General features: G+C 53.8%; 1 protein-coding gene across 4 annotated transcripts in view; it reads left to right on the forward strand.

Annotated features, from left to right (window-relative positions):
• The first annotated feature begins 1122 nt into the window (after window positions 1-1122).
• Window positions 1123-25762, forward strand: part of WSCD1 (WSC domain containing 1) — a 43126-nt gene continuing 18486 nt past the window's right edge. Inside the window, exons 1-5 of one of the 4 annotated variants that reach the window (XM_028534716.2) lie at window positions 1123-1210; window positions 11548-12251; window positions 17883-17997; window positions 19585-19769; window positions 24740-24861. In XM_028534716.2, the coding sequence (XP_028390517.1) occupies window positions 11825-12251; window positions 17883-17997; window positions 19585-19769; window positions 24740-24861 (849 nt within the window). In that variant the 5' untranslated portion in view covers window positions 1123-1210; window positions 11548-11824. Of the gene's footprint in view, window positions 1211-2209; window positions 2472-2672; window positions 2951-9063; window positions 9302-11547; window positions 12252-17882; window positions 17998-19584; window positions 19770-24739; window positions 24862-25762 lie in introns of those variants that run through there. The other 3 variants (XM_036033213.1, XM_036033214.1, XM_036033215.1) reach the window with 3 other exon arrangements.

Genomic DNA, 25762 nt, shown 5'->3' on the forward strand with positions numbered 1-25762 from the left:
TACAGAGGAGGGCCTTGTCCCAAATACTCCCGGCCATGTTAACACTGTAGGTGGTCCAAGCTGCATGTCCCAAGCCCTTCTCAACTACTTCCTGGATGCTCTTATGCACCTCCTTTCTGAACACCTCTCCCCAGAGGTGTCAAGCACTCCTTCCCACCTGTGTCCCTGGAGGGCTTTGCAAAGCAGGTGCAGGGTGACCACAGAAATGGCACAGATGTCCTGCGGCCTTCTCTTTTCTTTCCTTGAGACAACTCTCTTCCCTTGTGGCAGCCTCATCAACTCCTCAGCCTGAGTCCTCTCTCCCAGTGGTAGCAGTAGGGTAATGCCCAGCCCCCCAAGAGGAGATAGGCGTGGGTTTGTCCAGGGCTTACTTGCTGGGAGCCTGAGGCTTCATTCATCTTTGAGCCTCAGTAGTTCCATCTTTAAAGTGGGCCCATGAAGGCACCCACCACCTATTGTGAGTCTGAAGTGAGGCAATGGGCATGAGAGAGTCAGGACCAGCTTCCCAGGCAGAGGTCTGCACAGCATACAGGGCCCCCTGCTCAGAAGGGCTACACACTTGGTTTAATGTTCTGCTCTTGTCTCAAAATTCTTAGTAATTCTTGAACAAGGGGCTCACATTTTCATTTTGCACCAGGCTCTGCAAATTATGCAGCAGGTCCTGGAGAGGGCTTTGAAAATCCAAATGCAATGCAAAAACGTGCCGTGGTTATTCTTGTTGACAATAATAGCAATACACACACCCCACCTTCCACAAGGGACGTGCATGGACTCTGTAAGGAGTGTGCATGGGGCTTTTCTGCAAGCCAAGAATGCTGGGGCCAGAATGCTATAAGAGACAGGATGTGTCTCTTACACCCTGTGCCCTCGCTAGTCCCAGGGCACCCAACACTCACCTTGAGGGAGCTGTTTTAATTTTGGTGCTTGGCCTGACCAGCTGTGTAAACTTAACCAAGTCCCTTTTCTCTCTGAGTGCCCTTTAGCTGACCTGCAGGAAAGTGTGGCTCAGACTGGTCACCTGGCTAATCTTCTCCCAGCCATCCAGCACCTGTTGAAAGGCTCCTCTGAGCCTTGCCAAGCAGCTCTGCCCCTAGTGGGAGTCAGAGGCATGAAACTTGCTTTCAGAAAGATGGGGTTAGAACCACGCCACCTGCTCCCAAAGCATCTGCCGGTCCTCAGCCTGCATGAGCATCTTCACAACCAGCCCTGGGTGAGAACTGGGCCCAACGGATGCACCTGTCAGAGCAGGGGTGACACTGGGGCTTGGGGATTTCTGAAGAGCAGGGCTTGGATCCAACCCTTATTTAAAGAAGGGGAGTGTTTGTAGCAGTGTGGCTGTATACCTGTGCGTCTGCACCAGCACCTGGCCCTCTCAGTGTGTGTGTGTGTGTGTGTGTGTGTGTGTGTGCCATGCCCAGTGTAACTCTCTACGTAAGAGTGTCAGTGGATTCTTGTGCAGCACTGCTTCCGTGGACGACTGTATCAAGGCATGGGTCTGTCGCTGAGTGTGGGTGCGGAGCAGTGCAGTCCTGGCGGCAGAGCCCTGAGTGTGCAGGCAAGGAGAGAGTGTCGGCATATCTGTCTGTGGGGTGGTGACTCCGTCTGGGACTGTTCCAGACGGGGCGTGTGTGTCAGGATGTGGGTGTCAGGGTCAAGCTCCGGGTGGGGCAGAGGTCCACGTGTGTCTGACTGTGTGTTGGTACGGGAGTGCTGCCAACGGGGTGGCGGTGTGCATGTGTGTGCCCACCACAGGGTCCCAGGGTGTTTCTGAGTGCGTGGGACAGAGCCCGGTGTGTGTGAGAGAGCCTGTGAAGCAGCGATTCAGTGTTTGTATCAGGCAGTGTGTGCCTGCCCTGTCTGTGTCTGAGTGAGTGTGGCGACCTGCGCCCTTGGGTGGTAGTGCCCAGTGTGTTTGTGTCTACGTGTGTCTGGGTGTAAACGCCAATGCATTCTCCCGGTGTGTATAACACAGCAAGTGAGGCTGTGTTTGTGTATCTGTGTGAGACTGGGTGTCCGGTCCTCGCTTGGCACGCGGCCGCGCGGTGGGCCCCGGCGGGCAGGAGCATGTGGTGGGTGCCCGCGTGGGGACCCGCGACCCCTCCCACGGGCGGGCAGGAGGGCGGCGGCGCAGGCGCCTCTAGGACCCGGCGGCGGCCGGCCGCTGTCCCCAGGCCGCGCGAGTGAGCATGTGCAGAGCCGGGTGCCCGCTAGCCCGCCGCCCGCCGGCCCGCCGCCCGCTCGGCGCCCGCTGGCTCTGCCGCCGCGGCTGAGCCCAGACGTCCGCAGCCCCGGGGAGCCCCGCAGCGGCGCACTGTGCACTGGCCGCGTCAGGCCGCTCTCCGCGGACCGCCCAGGGGCGTGCGGGCGCCAGGGGCGCCCGGCTCTGGGCACTGCGGGGCTGCGGGCTCGCCGCCCGGGGGAGGCAGGAGCGTGGCCGGCGGAGCGGGCGCCCCAGCCGGCCGCGATCGCGGGTGAGTCCTGTCTCCCGGGTGCCCCAAGCGGGACATCCGCGCGCGCTGCAGGCAGGGTTCCCCCCGGCCGGCCGCGGGCGAACAAGTTTGTGTAGACGCAGCCGCGAGTGCGGTGGGACTGCACCTGCTCCGGCTTCCGGGCGGGCTGGCGGGGGGCGCTCTTTGGGGGCAGAGAGTGCGAGTGTGCAGGCGCGGCGGGTAGAGCTCCGAAATGAGCGGTCTGGGGCCGGTGTGCAAGGCAGTTGCTGAAGCCGAGACCCCTTCCTGGAATACTGAGAGCCCGTCCGTTTCCCGGGAGGGAGCCGCAGATCTGGTGCCGGGGAGGGAGCGAGGACGCGATCTGGGGTGCGCACTACCTCTCCTAAGAGCGGACGATTACCCAGCATCAGCTCCCTTTCGTTCCGCTACCGAGCCAGGCTTCCGGTCAGTGGAGGGTTGCTCTTGGTGAACTTGAGCAGAGGCAGAAGCTAAAGAGAAACGTACGTATTTTGTCCCGAAATCTACCCCAAGCAGAGCTTTGCATCTTCCCAGGTGTGGACGGAAACTCATGACTGAGGGCTAATTGCGTTTTTCTTTTTTACCGAGGCGACTTCGGGAGTACCCTGCCTCTGGGTAACCTCAGGGTTGTTTTTCCTGGGCATCTGTGTTCTCGGATGATGCCTGCTCATTGCAGGCTCATCCCTGAGGAGGCGGGGGTAGAGAGGGGATCTCTGTCCCTTTGCTGAGCTGCAGCAGCCGTGGGAAGGCTGGGTGTAACCGCTTCAGCCCCACAGCCCCCGCCCTGGGATCCAGGTGCTGCCCACACTCACCAGGTTCCCAGCTGCTCCCAAGATAGACAGGCTCAGAACTCCACTGCACTTTTCTAACAACATTAGATGTCATCGTCCCTCCTGTCGTCGCTCCTGTCGCTGGAACTGCATGCTTCAGTTTACAGAGGCATTTGGGTTGTCCCAGGTTGGGACACCATACCATAGCTGAGATCAGAAGATGGGGGCCTTTTATTTCCTCCTTTGAACTGCCTCGGTTATTGGGCACAGAAAGTGAGGGCTGCTGGGGAGTGAAGCAGAGGAGGGGGAAAGCTGGCTCAGCCTGCCCTGTCTGCAGCAGCCTCACCTGATGCTTGCAGGTGTGGAAAAGAGGGCAAGGAGGAGATGTCTCTCAAAGATGTCTCTCATTACCTCATATGCCCTTGGCTTAGCCCTCAGAGTCCGTGAAGAAGGTGCCCTGGTGGGCCACCAGAGCTGGAGCTTCATTCTACAAGGAGGAGCAGCTATGCTGGTTGTGGGAGCGTGTGTTGGCCTCCCAAGCACACTTGCTAAAAGGAGCCTGGGCAGCTGGGCAGCTGGGCTGGTGGGCTGAGCCTGGCTGCTTCATCTTCCCCTGCAGGAGCCCCCTGGTCCTCACCCACTGCTGCACCCTCCTGTCCTCAGCAGCACCATTTCCACAGCACCTCTGGAAGCAAGAATGCCTTACTGGGGGTTAGTGGACACTGGAGCCCTGTGGGGTGCTGTCCTGCAGCCTGCTGTGTATCAGGCTGGAAGGGAAGCATGGATCAGGCAGAAGTCCAGCCCCAGTCCCTTCCCTCCAGTCTGTCCAACCAGGCAGAAGTGGATCTGCTGGACCACCAGTTGGTCAGTTGCTAAAGCCTGAGCCTCCAGCCGAGTCCGTGAAGGCCCAGCACTGGGCAGTAAGGCTCAAAGCTGGTTCCCCACAGAGACTCCTGGCAACACGGAGCTTCCAGGGCAGATGGAATCACGTCTGAGTGGGACCTCTAGGGAATGGGTGCTTCTCTTTGTGGACACTCCTGGTTGTGCTCTCCTCTGGCTCAGATCCCAGTCCTCTGGCACTACACTGAGGTCAAGGCCGAGGGTTTTGGGGCAGCTCAATGTTTAGGCCTTCAGGGTCTTCTTTACCTGTAGGATGTGCTTGATCATCAAACCTGCCTACAGAGGTGGAGCTGGGCTAGGGGTCAGGCCCTGCTCATCTGGGGAGTGAGTGCTTGAACGTGGCCTTTGACTACCTACTCCTTGGGGCTCCATGTCTTATTTTCACACTTTCTTCTAACCTCTCCATGTGGCTTTAATAATCCATGTTGACATATTGCCTGCAAAATTACCAGAAGTGTGGCACTTCTGGAGAACATGGCCAGATAGGAACTCTGCTTCCCAGTGTGGATGCGAGAAGTAGAGGAAAGACTGGGCTGGATTAATGTTGTAAGCTATAAAATGCAGTGCACCTATTGGTGGCTGTTAAGGTCTCACCCCTCCACTTGTCTTGCTGCTGGAAACCAGAGGTCAGCTGTCTTGGCTTGAGGGGGTCAAGAAGGCAGGGTCTGATGATAGGAATGCCAAAGGAGTCTTGGGTCCCCGCCCCCAGCATGAGTCCCTCATGCCAGTAACTGCAGGCACAGCAAGCAATGGCCAGAGAAGGGCAAGGCTGACTTTGGTTGGGTGCTCCACTCACTCGCCCAGGTGTGTCCAGATCGCTCAGTGTGGTCTAGGCAGCCAGCAAGAGTGCTCCACGAGGAGGAGAAACATAGGAACAAAACAGGCTTCTAGGGAGGAGGTGACCCAGAGGTAGCCCAGAAGAGGATTGATTGGCTGTTTCAAGAGTGGGTTGGGCTCCAGATCAACCAACTGAAAAGGGAAAACACCAGTCCCCACAGTGGTGTTCTCTTTTTCTTTGCAGCCCTGGCCCCTAGCGTGGTGCCGGGAAGAACCTGTGTCTGTGGTGTTGAACAAAGAAAGGCCGTGTGATGTGGGAGATGATACCACAAATTTAGAATCAGAAAGTTTGAGTTCAGTCTAACAGTAGCTATTTGTCTTTGGTCAAGTTAACCAGCCCTCTTTCTGCCTCAAATTCTGTGCCTGTCTGTCAAAGGGGGATGACAATGATTGCGGTGTCACAAATCTGTGGGAAGGTCCCTCATTCATGTGTTGATTTGCGCATTGATGCGCACACTTGGTGGTATGTGAAAGGGCCTTGCAGTCTCTAATGAGGCACAGAAGCATTTGTCCTTATTTATGTGAACTTCAGCAGTGATTTGATGGAGGATCCTCCCACCTTTGCATCGAGTGGAGTTCTGACTTTACTATTAAGTTTTATACCTTTTAGCAACATTTCTTACCCTGGACTTTTTCACTTAAGCTCTTTGAAGTTTGGAAGATCACAGATTTGCCTCTTTTGTGCTTCCTTCAGCAGTACATAGACCAGAGATTTGCCTCTTCCAAGTTAGGGACCCCCACCCCATTCCCGTTTCCCACACTGTACCCCACCTGCCATCCAGCAGATTTATATTTAGTAGGACCTTTTGCTTTTTCTGAGTCTCCAAGACCCAGAAGCATTGGACCCCAGTATGAGGGTGGCATGGCCCTGGGCAATGGAGCATGGCCAATGGACACAGATTTCCTGGGTGCCTGTCCTGGATCCCACTCAGCAGTGGGTGGGGGTACTGACTTCATCTGCAAGGGACTCGCAGGCTGGGGGAGAAGTAGGCAGAGTAGCAGTGAGTCCCGACTCCAGGCAGGACCAGGCACAGTTCACAGGGCATCTAGCCTTGCCTTCTAGTGCTGGAGAGCGGCTCTGTTCTGGGGATCAGGAAGGCATCATGAAAGAGGTGGCATTGGAGTTGATGCCACAGTGATTGATGGCCACAGTGCATTTCAGAGCCACAAGATGGGGCTCAGGCACCCACGGCCAATGATTAAAAAGATATGAGGGGGCACAAAGCACCTCATGCTGGCCAGGGGACACTGGTTGGGAGACTGTATTCTGAAAGCAATGGTGAAAGGAAGGGGCTGGGAGACTGAACCAAGAAGGGCCACTGAGTACCAGGCTGGAGAGCTTCAACTTGGCCATCTGAGTCCTGGGGAGCCATTGCAGGCGGTGGCATTGGTTCTTTGTGTTAGAAAGATCACTCTCTTAGGCTACCGGGAGTGGCCAGCCTATTGGGGCAGGTAGGGTCCAAATGCAGGTGCTGAGCCTAAGCAGGGCAGAAGCAGGCTTTGGGGGCATAAGAAAAGACAGGGAGCAATAATTCAGAGCACTGAGCCCCCTGAGGGCTCCCTGGTATAGCTTTGTGAGGTCCAAAGACCGACACCCACCTCCTGGCTGCCAGTCATGGAGCCTGGGGCTCGGAGCACCCAGTCCCCAGTCTGGAGAGCCACATGCTGGGCCCTATTCCTTCGTCTCACGGCTCTCGCCTCGCCAAGAGCTCAAGGCTCTGAGTCCCTTGAGGGCCACAGCCCTCACTGCAGTGGTCACCATGGCTGAGATGCTTCTGGGGGTGTCTGGAGTCATTCTCCCCTCACCTGCTGCTGCTTATCTCTGTCTAGGGGTGGTTGGGAGGCAGAGAGTCATGGGACCGACCCCAGTGGCCACTGGGCAGGCCTGGGTCAGCTCCGAGCTTCTTCTTCAGCCCACAGGCCCCCTGGGACTGCCTCCTCTCCCCTCCTCTGCTCTCCTCTCCTGTCCTCCCCCTGCTGCTGCCACCCCGCACCTGCTCAGTTTCTCAGACCCCCACACCTAGGTGAGAGGCAGGTACCATCTGCCCAATACGCCCTCTCCTTCATCTTCAGCACCTACCTGGGACCCAGATAACAGCAAAGTAGCAGAAGAAGGCTCAGGTTGTCTGAATCCCCACCTGAGCAAGGCTCCTGCTCCCTCCCTGAGACCCCCAGAAGCCCCTTTGGCTTATTATTCTCCTCTCATTCCTAAGAGGGAACTCAAGGTCTCTGTCCCTCAGGCCCTGCCCCCCTCTGGGGTGACACTTGGCCTCTAGAAGGCTGCTGGGCATGGGAGAGGGCATCCAGCTTTGTCCAGCCTGAGACTCTGTACTCAGCCCTGGCACCCTGTCCCAACAAGGCCTGAGCCTCAGGCAGGGTTGGAGCCCCCACCATTCTCCTGAAGCACTTTGCGTGGTTCCTAGAAGGGAGACACCACACGGGAAGCATGGCTTAGGGAGAAATGACCCAGGCTCCCAGAAGGGGAGGGCCCAGGAGGAGGGAACGCTTACCCAGGTGGCAGCATCTGGGAGGTTTGGCTCGCAGATGCTGCGTGCAGCACCTTCTCCAGGAGCTTTGGCCTGGCATGTTTCCAAAAGGGTGCTGATGGAGGCACACTATACAACTTTCAAGAATAAATCTTGCCTCATGTGAAGCTGGAGCTGGTGTGGGGAGAGGGCAGGAAGCTTAATGGGCACGGGGTCGCCTCCGAAGCTGGTGGCCTGGGTCTGGGTGCTGACCTTGGGCAGTGCATGTCACCCAGCTGAGCTTTGGAGACCTTGGCTCTCGGGGGTGACCAAGGCACCTGCCCCGGTGGGGCATATGCAGTGAATGAGATGGTGCAGGTATCCAAGGCAGCCTAGCCTGTTTATTATTAACACTGCAAGTGCTTAATAAACGGCGATGAGGAAAACTAAGGCGACTGCTGACAGCCATCTTAGCATGGGACCAGCCTTAAGTCAAAATGGGATGCTGGGCTCCCCCAGGGGGTGGGGGGCTAAGAAGGGGGTGCTGGTCTCCCCCACGGCACAGCTGCTGCAGGCCTCCCCTCCAGCATTCTTTTTCTGTCTCTCTGATTCCTAACCGATGTTTGCCACGGTGTGTAGGCAACAGGAGTGTTGCTCCCCAGTTTGAACCCACAACAGTGCCAATTTATCCCCATCTGACAGAGGAGGAGCCTCTGCCTGGTGCGGCGACTTCCCCAAGGCAGATTTGTGTTAATGAAGCCCCCTGGCTTTGGGGTGCGGTGGGCACAGCTGGTGGACTCCTGGGCCCAGTGCATTCAGGCCAGAGGAGGCGCCCCCCTGCCGCTGGCATTGGCAAGTTCTGCTCTTTGACAGACTGACCTCGTGGCCTGGCTGTGAGTCCTCTTGCGGATGCTCCCCACCGCCCACCCACCTGCGGCCTCTTCAGGTTCGGCCACTCCGAAAACAGCTGCCAACCCTGCCTTGCAGGCTGTGTGCTGGGGTCTGGCGACATGGCAACAAATCGTGTGTGACTTGTGCCCTGGAGGGGCGGCCAGCTGGGAGGAGAGGTGGCATGGCAGAGAGTGGGTGGGGGGGGGTGGCTGACAAACGTCATGTTGGTGGGAAGTGTGGCAGGAGTCCAGGGCAGGGGACAAGGTCCTAATGCGTTGGGCAGGCAGCCTCCAGCAGCCCACAGCAGGGGCTCTGGGGCTGGGGATCAGCTTTGTGATTTCAAAAGTTCAGAGTAGCAGCCTGCTCTGTAGGAGGCCTGGGTCATTGAGCTCTGGCCTGATGGTGGCTGACCCCTGCCTTCATGCCCAGTGTGCCCCTCCCCAGACCAGGGGCAGCCCCTCGGGGAAGGGGATGCTCCAGAGAGGACTTTGGAAGGCCTTGGGGCACTTGGGTGTGACCAGGACAGTCCTCGTTGTGGCCCTGACAACGGCCCACCCACTGTGCCCACCCTGGCTCCTAGCTGTGTCCCAGTCCCACACACGAGATGCATGTGGGGTCCACCCCACACCTTCACACTTCTGAGCTGTTAATCCATTGCCCACATTTCTGCTCTGTCTTATCAGGACCTTCCTTTCCATAACGGGAGTCCTTCCTTCTGCCCTCGTATTTAATTGTACAGGGACTTTGTGCTGATAGAATCCTGGTCTTGGGACCAGAAGCCCTTTGTGAGCAGCCCTGGAAACCCCTCTTTATGGAATCACTGTCAAGAAAGGATAACAGATAAACCTCAGGCACCTTGTTAACTTCCATGTGTCTGAAAGACCTCAGCTGTGTTAAGCTGCCCTATTTAATTGTGCTTCTGCATTTCTCCATGCCTCCCGCTTGTCAGGCTGAGTGCCCACAGCTCTGGGTAAGTGCAACTTGAGATTTCCTTGCCCTAAGACCCCATAGGAGCAGGTTTCCGATATCACGATTTGCCTGTCAATTTATCTTATCATTCATCTTTAAAAATGTATTCAGAAACAAACATGGCCAAAGCATCTGCACTGCCAGGCCTCACCCTGGGGGCCAGAGTTGCCAAATTGAATGGGGTTTGACCTCTAGCCTCGAGTCAGTCACAGTCCTCCCAGGATGACTGACAAGGAGTCGGGCCATCAGAATCATCCCAGGATGCGAGTGCTGGGATGGGGGCAGCTGTGGGCTGTGGGAAGACAGAGGATCCCATACCAGTGGGTGGCTGGTGGGGGGGAAAGCTTCTCGGAGGAAGTAACCCCCAGGCTGGGCCTTCGGAGGAACCACAGGGATTTGTTCTGCAAAGAGGGAGGAAAAGGCCTCAAAGGCAGAATATACAAAGGCACCGAGACAGATGTGGTGTGGTAGTTGTGCTAGACCTTGGTGTATGAGTATGTCTGTGTGTGTTTGTGTGTGTGCACATGCATGAATGCCGATGGGGAAGCTGAAGGAGAGGGGCTGGCGAGAGAAGAACCGATGGGTTGAAGCATGAAGGGGCTTTGTGCGCTGTGCTAAGGAGCTTGGAGTTTATCCCGAAAGCCATGGAGAGCTATTGAAAGGGCTTGAAGCAAGGGAGTGCTGTGATCAGATCTACGTGTTCAGGAGGATCGCCCTGGCAGCCCTGTGGAGGGTGGACCGGGGGTGAGGGGGTGGCCAAGCTGCAGACAGGGAGATCAGTCAGGATTTCTTGGGATTTTCTCTGTGGTTTCACAAATCTGACGAGCTGGCTGGGGTGGGCCTGGCACACACCAGCTTCGAGAGAAAATAAAAGCCCTGGAAGCCCGTCTGAAATGGCTTTCTGACTCAGAGTTTAATTCCATCTTCATTTTCTGATTACCCAGCCTGCTGCCCCCACTCCAGCCTAAAGGACCAGCCGCCCTGTATTCCCAGATCCCCCTTCTCCCCGAGGCCTGAGAACCTGGCAGCTGGCAGCGTTCAGTCAGAAAGGGCCGTGCCGGCCTGGGCACCTCGGGATCTTCGCCCCTGGAATGCCAGGCCACAGAGCCCAAACATTGTCTTTCCTCTCACACCCGGCCGGCTGCTCCCGGTGCACAGAGCAGCCATTGAGGGGCCGCGCGGGTCTGGCGGGGGTCCCAGGCCATGTTAGTTACGGGCAGCAGCTTAGTCACGCTCCTCAGAGCCTTTCTTCTTGGGACAAGCGTGTCCTTGTGCTGAGGCCTTCCTCATGCAGCAGCCCCCCTCGAGGCAGCTGCGGAGGCCTCTGCCAACCCCTGCAGCGCACTTCAGAGGCCCCGCCAATGGGAACTGAAGCTCAGCACGAGTGCCGAGTCCTAGGAGCAGAGGGCCTCCCTGGGGGGGCCGCTCTGAGAGCTCTTCTGCCTGCTCTGCCTCGGACGGTCTGGCCTCCTCTGTTCACAGGTGCAGGGCCCTGGGCTGTCCTGCTCCATCGGTCTTCAGGACGTCTGGGGAGAGTGTGCAAGTCTCGCCCTCCCCTGTACCCACTCCTGAGTTAAAGCTGACCAGCCTCTGCAAAGCAGTTTCCCAAACAGAGCCTGCAGTGCCAGTGTGCCCCTGGGAGGTGGCAGCTTGCACACATGTAGTGAGCACCCATTGTGTACTGATGCCCTGGGCTGGGTGCACTTCTGTGTGGTGGTGTCTCATTGTAGTCTGGGCTGTCTCTGTCGTTCAGAGTACGGGCTTTGGTCCAGACTGCTCCAGTCCTTGGCTCCTCTGTTTCCCAAGTGTGTGACTGCGAAAGTTTCTTTGCCTCCTTTTGCCACAGTTTCTTCATCTGTAGTGTGGGGACGTTACAGTATCTGCCTCGCTGGGTCAGTGGGAGGATTCAGTGAAAAAATACATGAGGCTTTTAGCTGAGCACCTGACACTTAGTAAGAGTTCAGTACAGAGCTGCTGCTGCTCTCCCTCTTCTGTGTTGCTGTCGTTACTGCGTCTCCACTACTGCTCGGGGGACACTGTTATTCCCACTTAAGAGGTAACTTGCCTGATGTCACACAGCCAGCCAAGGGCAGAGCTGAGATTTGAACCCAGCTCTCTCTGTCCAGTGCTCCTGCAACACAGCCAGCCCGTTGGGGAAACAGAGCTGGCAGTGAGGGGCTCCCAACCCCAGAGCAGTGGGAGTGGTGGACCCTATTTCATCTACATGCTTTTTCTCTGCTTTTCCAGATTTCAGAGCCAGGAGAGGAGGGTCGATAGAGCTCAGGGATGGTGAAGGCCATGACACTTAGGCAGAAGCTGCAGCTGCGGGGCCCAGTGGACGAAGATAAGTGATGGTGTCAGTCAAGTACCTGATGGAAACGGGGCAGAAGGAGCAGTAACCCCAGAAAAGCACAGGCTGGCTCCACAATGCCGAGATGACGCCTCCGGAGGCCCAGGCCTCCCTCCCACCCGGGCACTAGGAGCCGTCCCCAGGCTCCAGCCAGGAGCCCTGCCTCCCAGGGGCATGGCCAAACCTTTCTTCCGACTCCAGAAGTTTCTCCGCCGAACACAGTTTCTGCTGTTCTTCCTCACAGCTGCCTACTTGATGACCGGCAGCCTGCTGCTGCTGCAGAGGGCCCGAGTGGCCCTGCCACAGGGTCCCCGGGCACCTGGCTCCCTGCAAGCCTTGCCTGTGGCTGCCATGGCACTGGGTGTGGGCCTGCTGGACAGCAGAGCCCTGCAGGACCCCCGTGTCAGTCCGGAGCTGCTGCTCGGTGTAGACATGCTGCAGAGCCCCCTGGCCCGGCCCCGGCCTGGACCCCGCTGGCTCCGGAGCCGCAACTCGGAGCTGCGTCAGCTACGGCGCCGCTGGTTCCACCACTTTATGGGCGACCCCCAGGGGCTGCCGGCCCTGGGCCCTGAGGCCCCCAGGCCAGCCGCTAGCAGCAGAGGTAGGTGCTCAGCCCTGGATCCCCTGGCGTGTTTTGGAGCTGCTCTCAGGAGCCCTGCCCAGAGTCACAGAACCACTGGCCCCTTTCCCTGGCCCTTAGGGCAGCTGAGAAGTAGGCACTGTAGGCCCATGGCCTTCACAGAGTATTCCTTCCCTCCTTCCTGCTCTGCAGGATATGGGAAGAGCCTGTGATGGGAAGCCCTTTGGAGTTTGCTCACTCACCAGCTGGACTTCCACATGGCTCAAGGCCAAGAAGTGCGAGTAGTTCACTTAGAGCTTAGGCTTTGGGTTTAGATAGTTCTCATCTTGAATCTTGGCTTAGCCACAACTTTGTTGAGTAACCTTGAACATGTCGTTTAATTTCTCCAGACACTCTGATACCTACCCCAGGGTTGTTGTGAGAATTGAACATGATAATGTGGAGCAGTAGTTCACAGACTGGGGTCCCAGACCAGCAGCTCCAGCATCACCAGCGAGCTGGCTATGACTGCAGATTCGCAGGTTCTCCCAGGCCAGCTGAATCCTGAGCTCTGGGGTAGGGGCCACAGGCCATGCAGCTGCACCCTACAGGGGATTCTGTTGTACACCTAAGCCAAGGACCCCCAAGCTGGGAACTTAGTATATTATTTGGCATTCAGTAACTGGAAGCTATTATTATTTAATAAAAATAACTAACTCATATGACATTTTCTATGTACCTGTAAATGTGCTATTTATGGGTACAATTATTGTATCCCAATATTATAGATGAAGAAATTGAGGCACCAAGAAGTTAAGGAAATCTGCAAGGATGGCCTTCTTTTAGTTCGGGTTCCTACAAGCAAACCTTGAAACCAGGGTTCCAATGCCCATTGTATATTTGGGGTGTGACCCCAGAGACACTGTTAGGGAGTGAGAGTGAGACAGGGAAGAGAAGACAGCCAGTAAAAGGTGTGTTATGGAGCAGGTGGGGACTCGGGACGAGGCAAGGGCACGTATCTCAGTGCAGCTGGAAGCAGCAAGGCCTGGGGGACACGGGCGGACACAGATCACACCTGCCGTAGTCACACTGCTGAGAGTCGAACATGGGGACAGCCTGGCTTCAGGTCGAGGCCCTTTGCACCGTGTTCTACAGGCTCTGTTCAGGGCCCAGTCACGGAGCCCGCATGGAAGGAGCACCCAGAAAGCACCCAGCTGTGGTTGAGTGGTGACAGCTCAGTCAGCATCTCAGCATCCCTGTCACCACCACACATGGCCCTATACCCGGAATCACAGGAGGAACTGCTCTCTTAACGACAGAAAGTAGGGTTGGAGAATAGAGCCCTCAGTGCAGGACCTAGAAAGAGATGAGGCGAGAAGCTCATCTTAGAACTTGGACTTTGGGTTTGGGCCTGGTGCCTGGGTCAGGGAGGGCTGTCAGGGCCCAGCCCAGGCATTGGGCTTTATCCTGAGGATTGACAAGGTTCCAGGGAAGGGAAAGGAGCCCAATCTTCCCTCACCTTAGGAGGATGACCCTGGGTGCTCAGTAAAATGTAGACTGGAGGATTATGCCTTGTTGTCTGCATGAAAGGAAGTTACTTCTAAAATCATCTAGGTCAAAGCTCTCATTGCGGGATTTCTCAGCAAGGCTTTCATGGGAGAAATGAAGAACTGGGTCCACAGCTCACTTTATACAGGTGTGATTTCTGTAAACTCTCTTCAACACACCCAGAAACTGAGTCTCTATGCAGGTTGCACCAGTGCAACTCATTTAGCCTGAAGTGTAAATGACTGACAAGGTCAACATGGATTTGTTGAGAGGAAGCCATAGAAAGAGGACAGGTTTTGAAAGAAGACTTGCATTCCTCTCTTGGTATTGCCAGTCCTGGTCCCTGTGACCTTGGGCAATTTAGCCACCATTCCTCTCTCTATTGATCTCAATCCACACTTGTTGAGGATTCATGTCTGGGTCTGCATATATGCTATTCACCATACACTTCAGGATCTCAGTCTGGTGGTAGAATCAGATATGCAGCCCAATTATTACTGTACAGCATGACTGGAGCATGGTAGAGGCCCATGCAAAGGGCTTTTGGGCTTATTAGACAGAAGCAACTAGTTCTTTGTGACCTGACTTCACTGTGACTGGCCAGGAGAGGGGAGGGCTCAGGGCGACCTAGTTATAGCCCTGAGTGTAGAGTACGTATGTCCAGGAGACCCAGTGGGTACCCCTTTGCTTTAAGTCATCTCCAATGGGGAAGGCTAAAGGACTGTGGTTAGTTCAACCATTAAATACCAGTATGGCCTTATCGGTTGTTGAAATATTGGAGTGGTTACTGCCCTGAGCCTCTGAGGTACCCCATACACTCTGGCTGCCCTCCCCAGTGACCCACAAACCTCCTCATGAGCCAGCAAGTGAAGGGTCAATGTTTGGTACAGCAGGAACATCAGGATCCAGTTCTGGTGTTGAATGGTGGCAATTCTGAATGGTCAGTAACCAGCCCCCATAGGTTATTAAATATTTTAAATATCCCCCAAGATTTCAGGAAGGATTGGTACTCTGGGAGAAACAGTGGTGTCCCATGGCTGGAAATCTTCAGAGAAAGAGGGGAGAGGTGGGGGCACTGGCCTGAAAACCCTCCGGGAGCCCCCTTCCCCTCCGGTGGGGGAGGGAGGTCTCTATGGGCCTGCCCAGCCAGGCAGTCTCATTGGTGGAGAGTAGCCCCCAGCCCAGCCCTCGGGACAGCTGTCAGGGCTGCACACAAAGAGGGCATCTCTTTGAGGCGCAGGCAGCCTGCCATCCTTCTGAAAAGGGATCCTGCAAGTGGAGGAAGCTGCAGGAGGCTCCATCAATCACTGAGCATTTCATTATACCTTGGACAACATCCATAATGGAATAAAATGTCAGTAAGTTTACTAGGGGAAAAATAGTAACTTCTCCATAGCCAGTTTGTTTTTTATTGATAGTAATTTCCAAAGACATTCCAATATCTCCAAAGCCATCATTAATAGCCTCACGGCATGTCCATTTTGATGTGCAAATGAACAGATGTGGAGTCACAGACAATAATGCGCTGCCTCCATTTCAGCCCGAAGTAATAAATCCGCCTCAGAATGTGTCCCAACGTATCCCTCGGAAGTCCTTTTCTTTCTGCACATTCTCGCCCCTGTCAGGGAGGTAGAAAGGCCGTTCATTATCTTTCCAGAAGAAAGGGCTCACCTCCTCCTCACAGACAGGCGGGCCATCTGCATCTTAGGCCTCTGCTGCAGATGAGTAGGGGCCAGCCAGGCAAGGGCTCCCCCACGCCGAACTGGTCAGTGCCAACAAATGGCCAGCTGCTGACTGGTTAGCCACTCCTTGTTTTCTGAGGAACCTGAGCCTGACCGGCTGAAACCATCTCTTTCTCTCTTTTATTAATGTGTTGATTTTTCAGCTGATATTTACTGATCCATCGTCATACCAGGTCCCAGGTTAGAGCGTAGGATTAGAATAATAATAGCTGTCATTTATTCAAGCATCTGTTAATGGCCAAACATTGTTCTGTGTAGATGTACATCTGTTATCTCATTTAATTTCAAGCTGCCTTATATGTATGTGGTGGTATTGCCATTTTAATGATGAAGAATTTGAGTTTCAGGGAAGTAAAGCAATTTAAAAATGTTTATTATTAATCATGATATATCGACAATAAAAACAATCACGACTGAGCACGCACTCCATGCCACACCTTGTGTTTGACACTTCCCATGTGTAATGGAGTTCTCACCACCACTCCATGAATTCCGTGGGAGCATAGCCCCATTTCTCACATGGGAAAGCTGAGGCTCAGGACAGGGAAGCTGCACATGCCAGATCATGGTGGAGCCTGGATTTGAACCTAGTCAGCCCATTCCCGAAGCTGTTCCCTACTCCCCTAGATACACGCATGTGCCATTCTCAGCCTTCAGGGTCCTTGAGCCCAGGCACCTTTGCAACCTTTAAGTTAATTTCTCACTAACAGGGATAAGTGTTTAACAACCCTCGAGCTTGTGACTTGGATGTTTAATTGAAAACTATAATAGAATTTCTTCTTCGTTGAGCAAAACACAAGAAATTTCTGAAACATTAGTTTTCTTATACTAAGTAGGCAGGCTAAGGAGGCGAGTAGTTCATCCTTGCTGACCTGGAGAAAATCTTTCTTCAGTGGTCCCTGCTGCTCCCCGGGGTCCTGAGACTTTACATAAGGAGAATGAAACACTTTCAGGGCCTGGGGATCCGAGATCCTGAGTGGAGGGATGTAGCGTGTGCCTATGACAGACACTGGGTGCGGCCACATGTGTGCCGATGGAACCACAAGAGGTTCGTTGCCTGGAAGGGGGAGAGACATCTCCCTCTCCTAGGGCAACAGGGCAGGGCTGTCCCAGACTTCCACTGGCCTGTGCATGGTTGGGTCAGCTCTGCCACTGCTTTGAGGTGTTATGTCCTCCCCCGGGGACGTGCCAGAGGTGCCTGGACTGACCCAGCAGTCTTGAGTCTTGTTGAGTCCTGTACAGGATGGCTCTCTTACACACTGACAGACTCTGCTCACACACCTCCAGTGATGGGGCTCGCTCTCTCCTGGGAAAGCAGATTTTTTTTCTTGAAATAGCTGTATCTGTTTGCAAGATCTTATTTATATTAGCTAAGATCAGAGTTTCCACAATTAACTTCTTCCCTCTAGATCACAAGAAGGTGACAGAACCCGCCCCTTGGGACATTTGTGGAGATAGGGAAAGCTCTCCAAGCCGAGGAAAGGTAGGGATCAGGGAAGGAGGGGGTCCAGGAGAGGTACTGGGCTGGCCAAAAATTCCATTGCTTTTTTTCCATACCATGGCTCTAGTATGGAAGTAAAGTCTTAATTGACTTTAACTTCATTCAAAACCCCAATTTTGTTAGATTGTTTTGTGACAGCTGTCATATTAGCATGCACTTTAAAAAAGTATCAAAATTGGTCAATTTTGTGCAGCCATTTTAATACTGAAGATGGAAGAAGATATGCAATATTTTTGGTGTATTATGTTTTATTATTTCAAAAATGCAACTGAAATGCAAAAAAAAAAAAAAGATTTGTGCAGCGTATAGAGAAGGTGCTGTGACTGATCGAACGTATCAAAAGTGGTTTGTGAAGTTTCTTGTACTTTTGAGATTTTGGCCAAATAATTCTTTGATGTGAGGCTCTCTTGTGCATTGGAAGGTGTTTAGCAGCACCTTTGGCCTCTGCCCACTAGAAGCCAATAGCGGGAAATAGTTGACATACTCAAAATACCCAAATCAATAAAGTTATTGGTGATAATGAAAAATGTGTCTTGTATTTTACAGAAAAAAAATGTAACAGACTTTTTGTTACTTAACTCAGCCAGACTTGCTGAGTTGGGGTGGAAGAAAGTGGTGTTCAGACGGTCACCAGGTTCCCGGCAGGGTGTCTAGGGGGACAGAGGGCCATCAGTGAAGAAAAGGGGCAGGGAGGGCGCAGGGATGAAGGATCCAGAAGTGCTGCAGGGAAAGTTGGGCCAAAAGCCTCGTCCCCTGGCTCCCCTGAGAGACCCCCTTGGCCAGGAAGGGCTGGGGGTTGCCTTGGCATTTCCTTGGGGGGCGCGATTAGGAGCCTTCCCTCTCTCTGCATCTCTGAGCTCTGCTCTGCTCCTCGGCCCACAGGCACCTATGTTGGATGCTTCAGTGACGATGGCCAGGAGAGAACACTGAAGGGCTCTGTGTTTTTTGACTTGAGAAAGATGACTGTCTCCCACTGCCAGGATGCCTGCGCTGAGCGGTAAGTGTGGGGCCCCAGACCCTGTACTCCACTGGAAGTGAGGTCAAGAGACAGTCCCCACAAGGAGGGGACGCTCTAGCTGCCAGTTGACTGTCAGAGTGTAACTAATCAGGGCTTGACTGGTCAGGTCCCAGTTGTCCAGAAGGAAGTTTATTGATGAAGTGGCAGAGGGTTGTGGAAAGGGCCCTGGGCGTGGTGCTAGGAGACCAGGGGTCTAGTCCAGCTGCACCAAGGACTTACCGTGTGACTTAGCCCTGAGTCAGTTTCCTTTCCTGGGCCTCAGTTTACTTGTCTGTTTAAAATAGAATAAAGAACTTTAACCCAGATTTCTCTGAGGACCTTTTAGTTCTGTAGAAAAAGTTACTGTGTTTATAACAAGATTTGCTCTTTCTGCTCACCTGGGCATAACCAGACACTGGTCGTATGCCAGGGAATCGTCCCTAAAATCAAGGCTCTCACAGCACTCTTTGCACGTGTGTGCACGTGTGTGTGCAGGTGTGTGCATGATCAGACACAGTAGATGGGTAAAACAGAGTCAGCGGAGGTACTCTGGACTTATTTCAGTCACATAGATTATTTTGTATTTGTTGGGTCATAAGTCCTCACCTTCTTCTGCTCGGTAACCACAATTATGCCCATTTTATAGGTGGAGAAACTGAGGCCAGAGAAGGAAAGGAAAGGGTCCTGTCAAGTGTGCTTTATAGTCCAGCTATAGCTACAACTGAGACTGACAGTCTCATTTTATTCTGATGGTTAAGGAATCAGAGACTCAGAGGCAGTAAGTGGTATTCAGGATCACACAGCTAGCAAGGGGCCCAGTGAGGATGAGGAGCTAGCCTTTGGGTTTTCAGTTTGGGATTTCTGTACCTAGGCCCACTGAGGTGGGAGTTTCAAAATGTTGGCCTCTTTTCATAGTTAAAACGCTGTGTGAAAAGACACTGGTCCCCTTTGCTGTCTTTCTTTACTATGGCATCACTCCAGGGTGGAGGTGGGTAAGAGTGCCCTGGGGGGAAGGAGGTGCCTCGGGCCCTGTTTGTAAGGCATGGAGGGCAGTTTTGACCAGCGGTGTGCTGGAGCCAGCTCATGGCTGGCTCAAGACAGCGGGCAGTTCAAGTTTTAGAAAATGTGATAAGCCCATTACTAAACCATCGGTAGCTCGACATCATCTACAGAAATTGGCAAATGTCACCAATTAGGGCTCCTTCCCTCCCATCCTGAGAACCGGTTAACAGCTCAGTGCAGCTATGGACACACGGCAACCTGTTCCCATGGACAGCACCTCAGGGGTCAAAGCTCAGGGCTGACAGGAGGAGCCCACAGGGCTGATTCAGTCAGCTTATCACAAAGGAAGGGCTGTTCCCTAAACCCAGGCAGATGACCCTGAAGTCTGGCCAAGACCAAGGGCTGAGGGTAGCCACTTGCTGAGGGCCGTGGCCCCAGCCCCAGACCTGACCTCCACTCCAGGCTCAGCCCTCATCCCGGCCCCAGCTGCAGCTGTTGTTCTGTGATCCAGACTCAGTGCCTTTGGGATCCCATCCCCAGCTCTGGGCCCAGGGCAGCTCACCCCAGGCCTCACTTTCCCCACAGGTCCTACGTCTACGCTGGCTTGGAGGCCGGGGCAGAGTGCTACTGCGGGAACCGGCTCCCGGTGATGAGCGTGGGGCCGGAGGAGTGTAAACACGAGTGCAAGGGCGAGAAGGGGTCCATGTGCGGGGGTGTTGGCCGGCTCGCTGTCTACCGGGTGGAGGAGCTGCAGCCGAGCTCCAGGAAGCGTGAGTGTGCCTCTGCCCTCCCAAGCTCTGTCTGTCCCCTGCACTCCAGTTGCCCTCCCCCGCCTGTAGCCTCTGGTCCAAATTTCTTGGAACAGAAACCCTGCCCTCCCTCCCTTATCCCCTTTCCTGAGCAGGCTTGTCATAGAGGGGAGTGGGATTAGAGTGTGCCAAAGGTTGCTTGAGTTCATAACTGAGGCACATCTTTCTCTGTCCCCGAAAGGAGAGAGAAACTGGTCAGGAGGCTTGGGGCGTAGGCCTAGGTGTGTCTCAGACATGCTGTGCAGCCTCAGGCAGCTGGCTTTCCCTCTCTGGGTTCCAGTGTGTTTTGTAAGGGGTAAAGGCAGGCCTAAATTTTTAACAGTGGGGTGGACCAGATAATCTGAAAGTTCCCTAGCCATTAAACACATAGAAATGGTGGATAAAACTGAACAAACACTGTTTCCCATGCATAGCTGAACTAGCAAGAAAATAAGGAAGTCCCTTGCTCCAGAAGAGAGGAAACTGAGCATCACAATGGTAAGATGAGAGTCCAGACAATGCCACGCAGCTCTGGGTTGCTGCAGAGGGAAGTTGGAGGCCACAGGCTGAGGTTTTGGTGTCCCTGTGGGACAGAGACGGAGGCTTTGAGCTGGTCAGCTAGGGAATCAGATGGACACCTCTGCATAAAGTGGAATTTGATGTCACTGAAGTTTAAATCAATACAATGTAGGAGGTTTTAGCTATAATAAAGAGGCTTTTATTTTTTTATTGTTGTGTAATTACAGTTGTCCTCATTTCCCCCCGCATTACCCTCCCCTGCCCTCCCCATCCCCACCTCCCACATTCAATCCTCCCCCCACCCCCGTTGCCTTTGTCCATGGGTCCTTCACACATGTTCCTTCACGACCTTTCCCCTTCTTTGCCCTATTATCCCCCTTCGCTCTTCCCTCTGGTCACTGTCAGTTTGTTCTTTATTTCCATGTCTCTGGTTATATTTTGCTTGCTTGTTTGTTTTGTTAATGAGGTTCCACTTATAGGTGAGATCATATGGTATTTGTCCCTCACTGCCTGGCTTATTTCACTTAGCATACTGCTCTCCAGTTCCATCCATGCTGTCATAAAGGGTAGGAGCTCCTTCTTCTTTCTGCTGCATAATATTCCATTGTGTAAACGTACCATAGTTTTTGATCCATTCATTTACTAATAGGCACTTAGGTTGCTTCCAGCACTTGGCTATTGTAAATTGTGCTACTGTGAACATTGGGGTGCATAGGTTCTTTTGAAGTGATGTTTCACTGTTCTTAGGGTGAATTCTTAGTTCCACTCTTCTTAGCAGTGGGATTACCGAGTCAAAAGGCAGTTCCATTTTTAGTTTTTTGAGGAAATTCCATACTGCTTTCCACAGTGGCTGCACCAGTCTGCAATCCCACCAACAGTGCACTAGGGTTCCCTTTTCTCTACAACTTCACCAGCTCTTGTTGTTTGTTTATTTGTTTATGATGCCCATTCTCACCAGTGTGAGATGGTATTTTATTGTGGTTTTGATTTGTGTCTGTCTGAAGGCTAGTGATGCTGAGCATCCTTTCACATGTCTCCGGGTCTTCTGTAGGTTTTTTTTTTTTTAGAATCACCTACTAGTTCGGGGGGTAGAAAGAAAACGTCTGTTTGGACCTGAGCTTCAGATTAAAAAAAATATCTTCCTAAGCATTTGTATTGTAATTGCGGGCCTGCATTTGTATGAGTTTTGAGTTCTGATTAGTACGATCTGCCTGGTCCTGGAAGCTCCAACGTAAAAACTGGCTCTGGACCACCTGATGGTGCTGGCAGAGGCAAACCAACATCAACTCAGGGATAAAGAGTTCCCATAGATAAATTCTCACTGAAGATAAGCTTGGAAATTAAGTACAGAACTCAGGAGGAAATAATGAGCCATGAGGGAGAGTCAGCCAATGCTTCAGACAGCAAGAACCCCCAGGAATTTCAATGGGAAGTGCTTTCACACAAAGATGACAACTGAGGGGGCTCAACTAAATGTGTCTGAAACTCAGGTTTGTCCTGATTGCAAGATGATGGTCCCCAGATCCACTTAATCTTATTATAAAAGACTCCTTTAAAAAAAGAAATACTATTATGTACATGGGCAGCCATCCTTTTCATATTTGGGAGGGGCTGGGCTGGGAAGAAGTCAGAATGTAGAGAGTACCCCCACTGCTGGCAAAGGTGAGGCAGTAGGTGATGGAGGCACTGCCTAGCACTCAGGTACACAGACTCATGGACACAGCCACCTCTGGCCATGCACCTAGTGACAGGGCTCCGGGACAGGAAATGGATTAGTTTGAGGATGGGGCCAAGCTCAGGGAAAGAGAGCTTAGGTCAGAAGCTAGAACTGCGGAGGGGTGTCTGGGAGGGCTCTCCTAGCAATGAGTGTTTGTCACGCAGCACAGAAGCCTGGCTCTGGGAACCACGGGGCTGCACATGGGGCCAGAGTGACAGGGAGAGTGGCTTAGTGCTCAGGCCCAGCCAACTGTGCCCATGCTTGTGCTTCTAGTCAAATGAGCTATATCTGGCCATGGGGGCTCCAGATGGGGAATTGGGCAGGGGATTCACTAAGGAGACCAATAACTCCACAGATAGTCATTGACACCTGCTCTGTGCCAGGCCTGGCAGAGGTCACCATGGTGCATGGATCTGTCAGGTTCTTCTCTGTCCCCTGGGCATCCAGATGGGCTTCCTGAGGACCAGAATGTTCCAGACTGGTTTCCTGGGTCTCTGGTTTTTCTGGGTTCCAACAATAACAGCCCCCAGTGCCTCTCCTCTGTCTACCAGCAAGACCAGGTCTGTGCGTGGGGTCTGGGCCCCCCTGCCAACCTCTCCCGCCTGCTCAGCCACTGACTTATCAATCATTGTTGTGCGTGAGGTTGCCCATTGGTTAAGGTGAGATGGCCCAGTAGTTCAAGCCAGCCTCAGATCTTGAGCCGGCTAGACTTGACGCCATGGTTAATGTTGAAAACAGTGTAGTAGCTGCCCCTTTGGATGGGCTGTGGAGCTGAGGGGTTGACCTTTGCCTGCCTACTCCCTTCTCAACGGGATGAGCCAACGGGATGAACTGAAGAGGCAGCCAGGTGACCACCCATGTTAAATGTCAGCGTCTCTCTAGCTAGAAGCACTCACAGGAATAAGAGCCGTGAGTGTGCTTCCCAGGCTGGGATCAGAGATAGGAACAGAGAAGCTCATCAATGACTTCATCTTGAAGGGGTTCTTCTGCCCTAAGTGGCCCTGGGGCTGTCACCTGGGAAGCAAGGGAGGGGGCCATGGATAGACTGCACTAGATGACAGCCTCTTCCCTGACAGTCACTCAGTGATGATGTCTAGAGGTAGCTGAGGCTGCTGCCCCCAGCAGCTCAGGCATTGCAGTGTATGCTAGGCCCCCACATGCCCTGTTATGTTCAGTTTATTCATCCGCTCAGCCCTCATTGGGCACCTGCTGTGTGTCAGGGTCAGGGCTGGGGGTGGGGAGCACAGGGCCGACCCAGTTGCAGACTTCCCCTGGAGCTGTCCCTGTGTCCTGGGATGCCCATGACCCCATTCAGGCTGTGCCCTGCCTATGCTGCTCAGCCTCCCTGTCACAGGCCCTGCAGCCTGTCTCCCGTTGTCTGTCCCACCCCAGAGAAGCTGGCTGAGGGCCATGGGCCAGCCCATCTAGCCATTTTGTTCTTTGGGGGCCCAATCATGCCACGGGACAGGAAGGAATTCCGTGATCCCAGCACAAAGCACCACTCCAGGGCCCTTCCACCAAAGGCCAGGGCAGCCACATCAGGGGCTGGCACGTGGGTGCACATTGCCCCTCAGAACAGCTCTGGCTGCCAGGCATTATATAGGTGAGCAGTCAGAGTCCATGACATGGCCCAGTTTCAGAGCGAGTCACCAGCAGTGCCAGGACTTGACCTCCAGCCATTAGGATGCTCAGCCTGGACTGTTTTCCTGGCACCAGGTTGCTTTCCTTCATTTGTGCCCAAATAGGTTGGTGTCCTGACGTCCAAACTACCGGTGACATGGTTGGTCAGATGGGCTTCCAGATCCAGGGCTCTGTCTTGCTTTGCAGTTTTGCATGGAGAGCCCTCCCGCCACAGTGCTGGCTGGTGAGGGTTTCTGCTGCTGGTCGTAGGCTGCAGCAAGCAGAGGGAACAGGCAGAGATGCTGGGCACCAGGAGATCTGGGGTTCAGAGGAGCCTGGTGTGAGAATCAGGATGCCATCCGGAGAAACTCGGATAAGTCTAGAAGAAGTATGAGCAGTTGGTGCTAGAACATTCCAGAAGGTTTGTTCAGCACCAGGGAAGCTAACTAGGGATCTACAATTTTGCACCTGAAGAGGAAAGCCTGTGTTACAGGCTTCCTCTGTAACACAGACTTAAGGATTATTCCTAGAATTTGGTGGGAGTTCAAGATCAGGGAGGAAGCAAAATGGCGGTGGACTCAGTGGCACAGTGAGAGAGAATGTGGCAGGATTTCAGATTTCCAAATCTACTTTTCTTTCCACACATTCACAGGGAAGTCATAGACTTCCAGAATATCGGCCTCTCGGGTCACCTCTTGCAGAATCTGGCCCATAATGGATGTACAATTCAGATTGTGGAAGGCAGGAAAGGAGGGAGTGAGGGAGGGAGGGAAGGAGAAAGGGAGGAAGGGAGGAGGGGAAGAAAGGAGGGAGGCAGGCCATCCCCGCAGAGCTGGCAGTAATAGTGAGACCCAAAGTTTCAGACAAGTGTCCCCTGGTCAGTGACCCGGGGTGACCAAGGTTCTGGTACCTGGTTTCTCTCAGGAGCTTGGCTGGACTGCACCCCATCCAGGGCAGTTTGCCTGCTCTGATGTGAAACCTGCCCCTCCTGAGGACAGCTACACCTGTTCCAGGATCCGAAGCCACCAGCTTCCCTTGGGACAGACACCAACAGCTGTGAGCACCATTTCTTACCGGAACCCCTTTTCTTCCATAGGGAGGACAGTCACGTACCGTGGCTGCTTCAGACTGCCAGAGAACGTCACACACACCTTCCCTGACTCCTTGATACAAGCCAATGTGACCGTGGAGACGTGTTCCGGATTTTGTGCCCAGAAAGTAAGACCAGTTATATTCCACCACAGTCCCACATGTGAGGTGGTCTCAGGGGCAGGTGCCAGTGCAGGCTGCAGATGCCCGTCTGCCCTCAGAGCGGCAGGCCCTGCCACAGACATCACTGAGGGTGCCCACAGGGAGCCCATTGCTGAGGCCAGTGATTCCAGGCCGGCTGGGGAATTGTCAGCGAAAGTTGTAAAAGCTGAAAGGATCATGCCTTTCTCGACGTGAGCTTTTGGCACCAGTGTCAGATGTTAAATTTTAAGACTTGGTTTGGCAGCAAGAAGATGCTGGCTCGGGACTTGGGGACAGCAGATGGATTTTCTGTTCTGTGCGCTGACAGTGTTGGGCCATGAACCTGACTTCAGGGGCTGTGTTCACACGGGCGGGCACCTTTGGTTCAGCCTGCGCTGGGGAGTGGAGTTGACTCTATGCGAGGGCTAGGCGGGGCACCAAAGGCCATTGCCCCTGTGACTCTTGTTAGCTCTGGGGTGGGAACATTGGCCAAGGCCAGGCAGGGCTTGCAAAAGGCAGTCCCTGGGAACTGCTGAGTGAGGCTGTTGAGGCCAGCAGGCTGTCCAAATAGCACTGAGGTCTGGGGTTGGAGTGCAGTGGTCCCCAGACTGCTTCCATGGCAGCAAGCTGGGGTTTGGGGCTGCCACTGTGTGCAGGGTTCAGCAGTCTTAATGGGGCCATGGTACCTGGCCGTGTAACAGAGTGGGGCTAGGAGAGAGGAGGGCCTTGGCAATGATGATGATGATGAAGATGATGGTAGTTATCAACAGTAGCTAACATATATTGATCATTTATTCCATGCCAGGTACTGTTCCAAGCTCAAAAGTGTTAATCCATTTAATCTTCGTAACGACCCTATGGGATAGTTGCTATGATTATCTGCATTTTG

The sequence above is a fragment of the Phyllostomus discolor genome, chromosome 8 (genome assembly GCF_004126475.2).
Source record: "Phyllostomus discolor isolate MPI-MPIP mPhyDis1 chromosome 8, mPhyDis1.pri.v3, whole genome shotgun sequence".
In the NCBI taxonomy this organism is placed as follows: Eukaryota; Metazoa; Chordata; class Mammalia; order Chiroptera; family Phyllostomidae; genus Phyllostomus; species Phyllostomus discolor.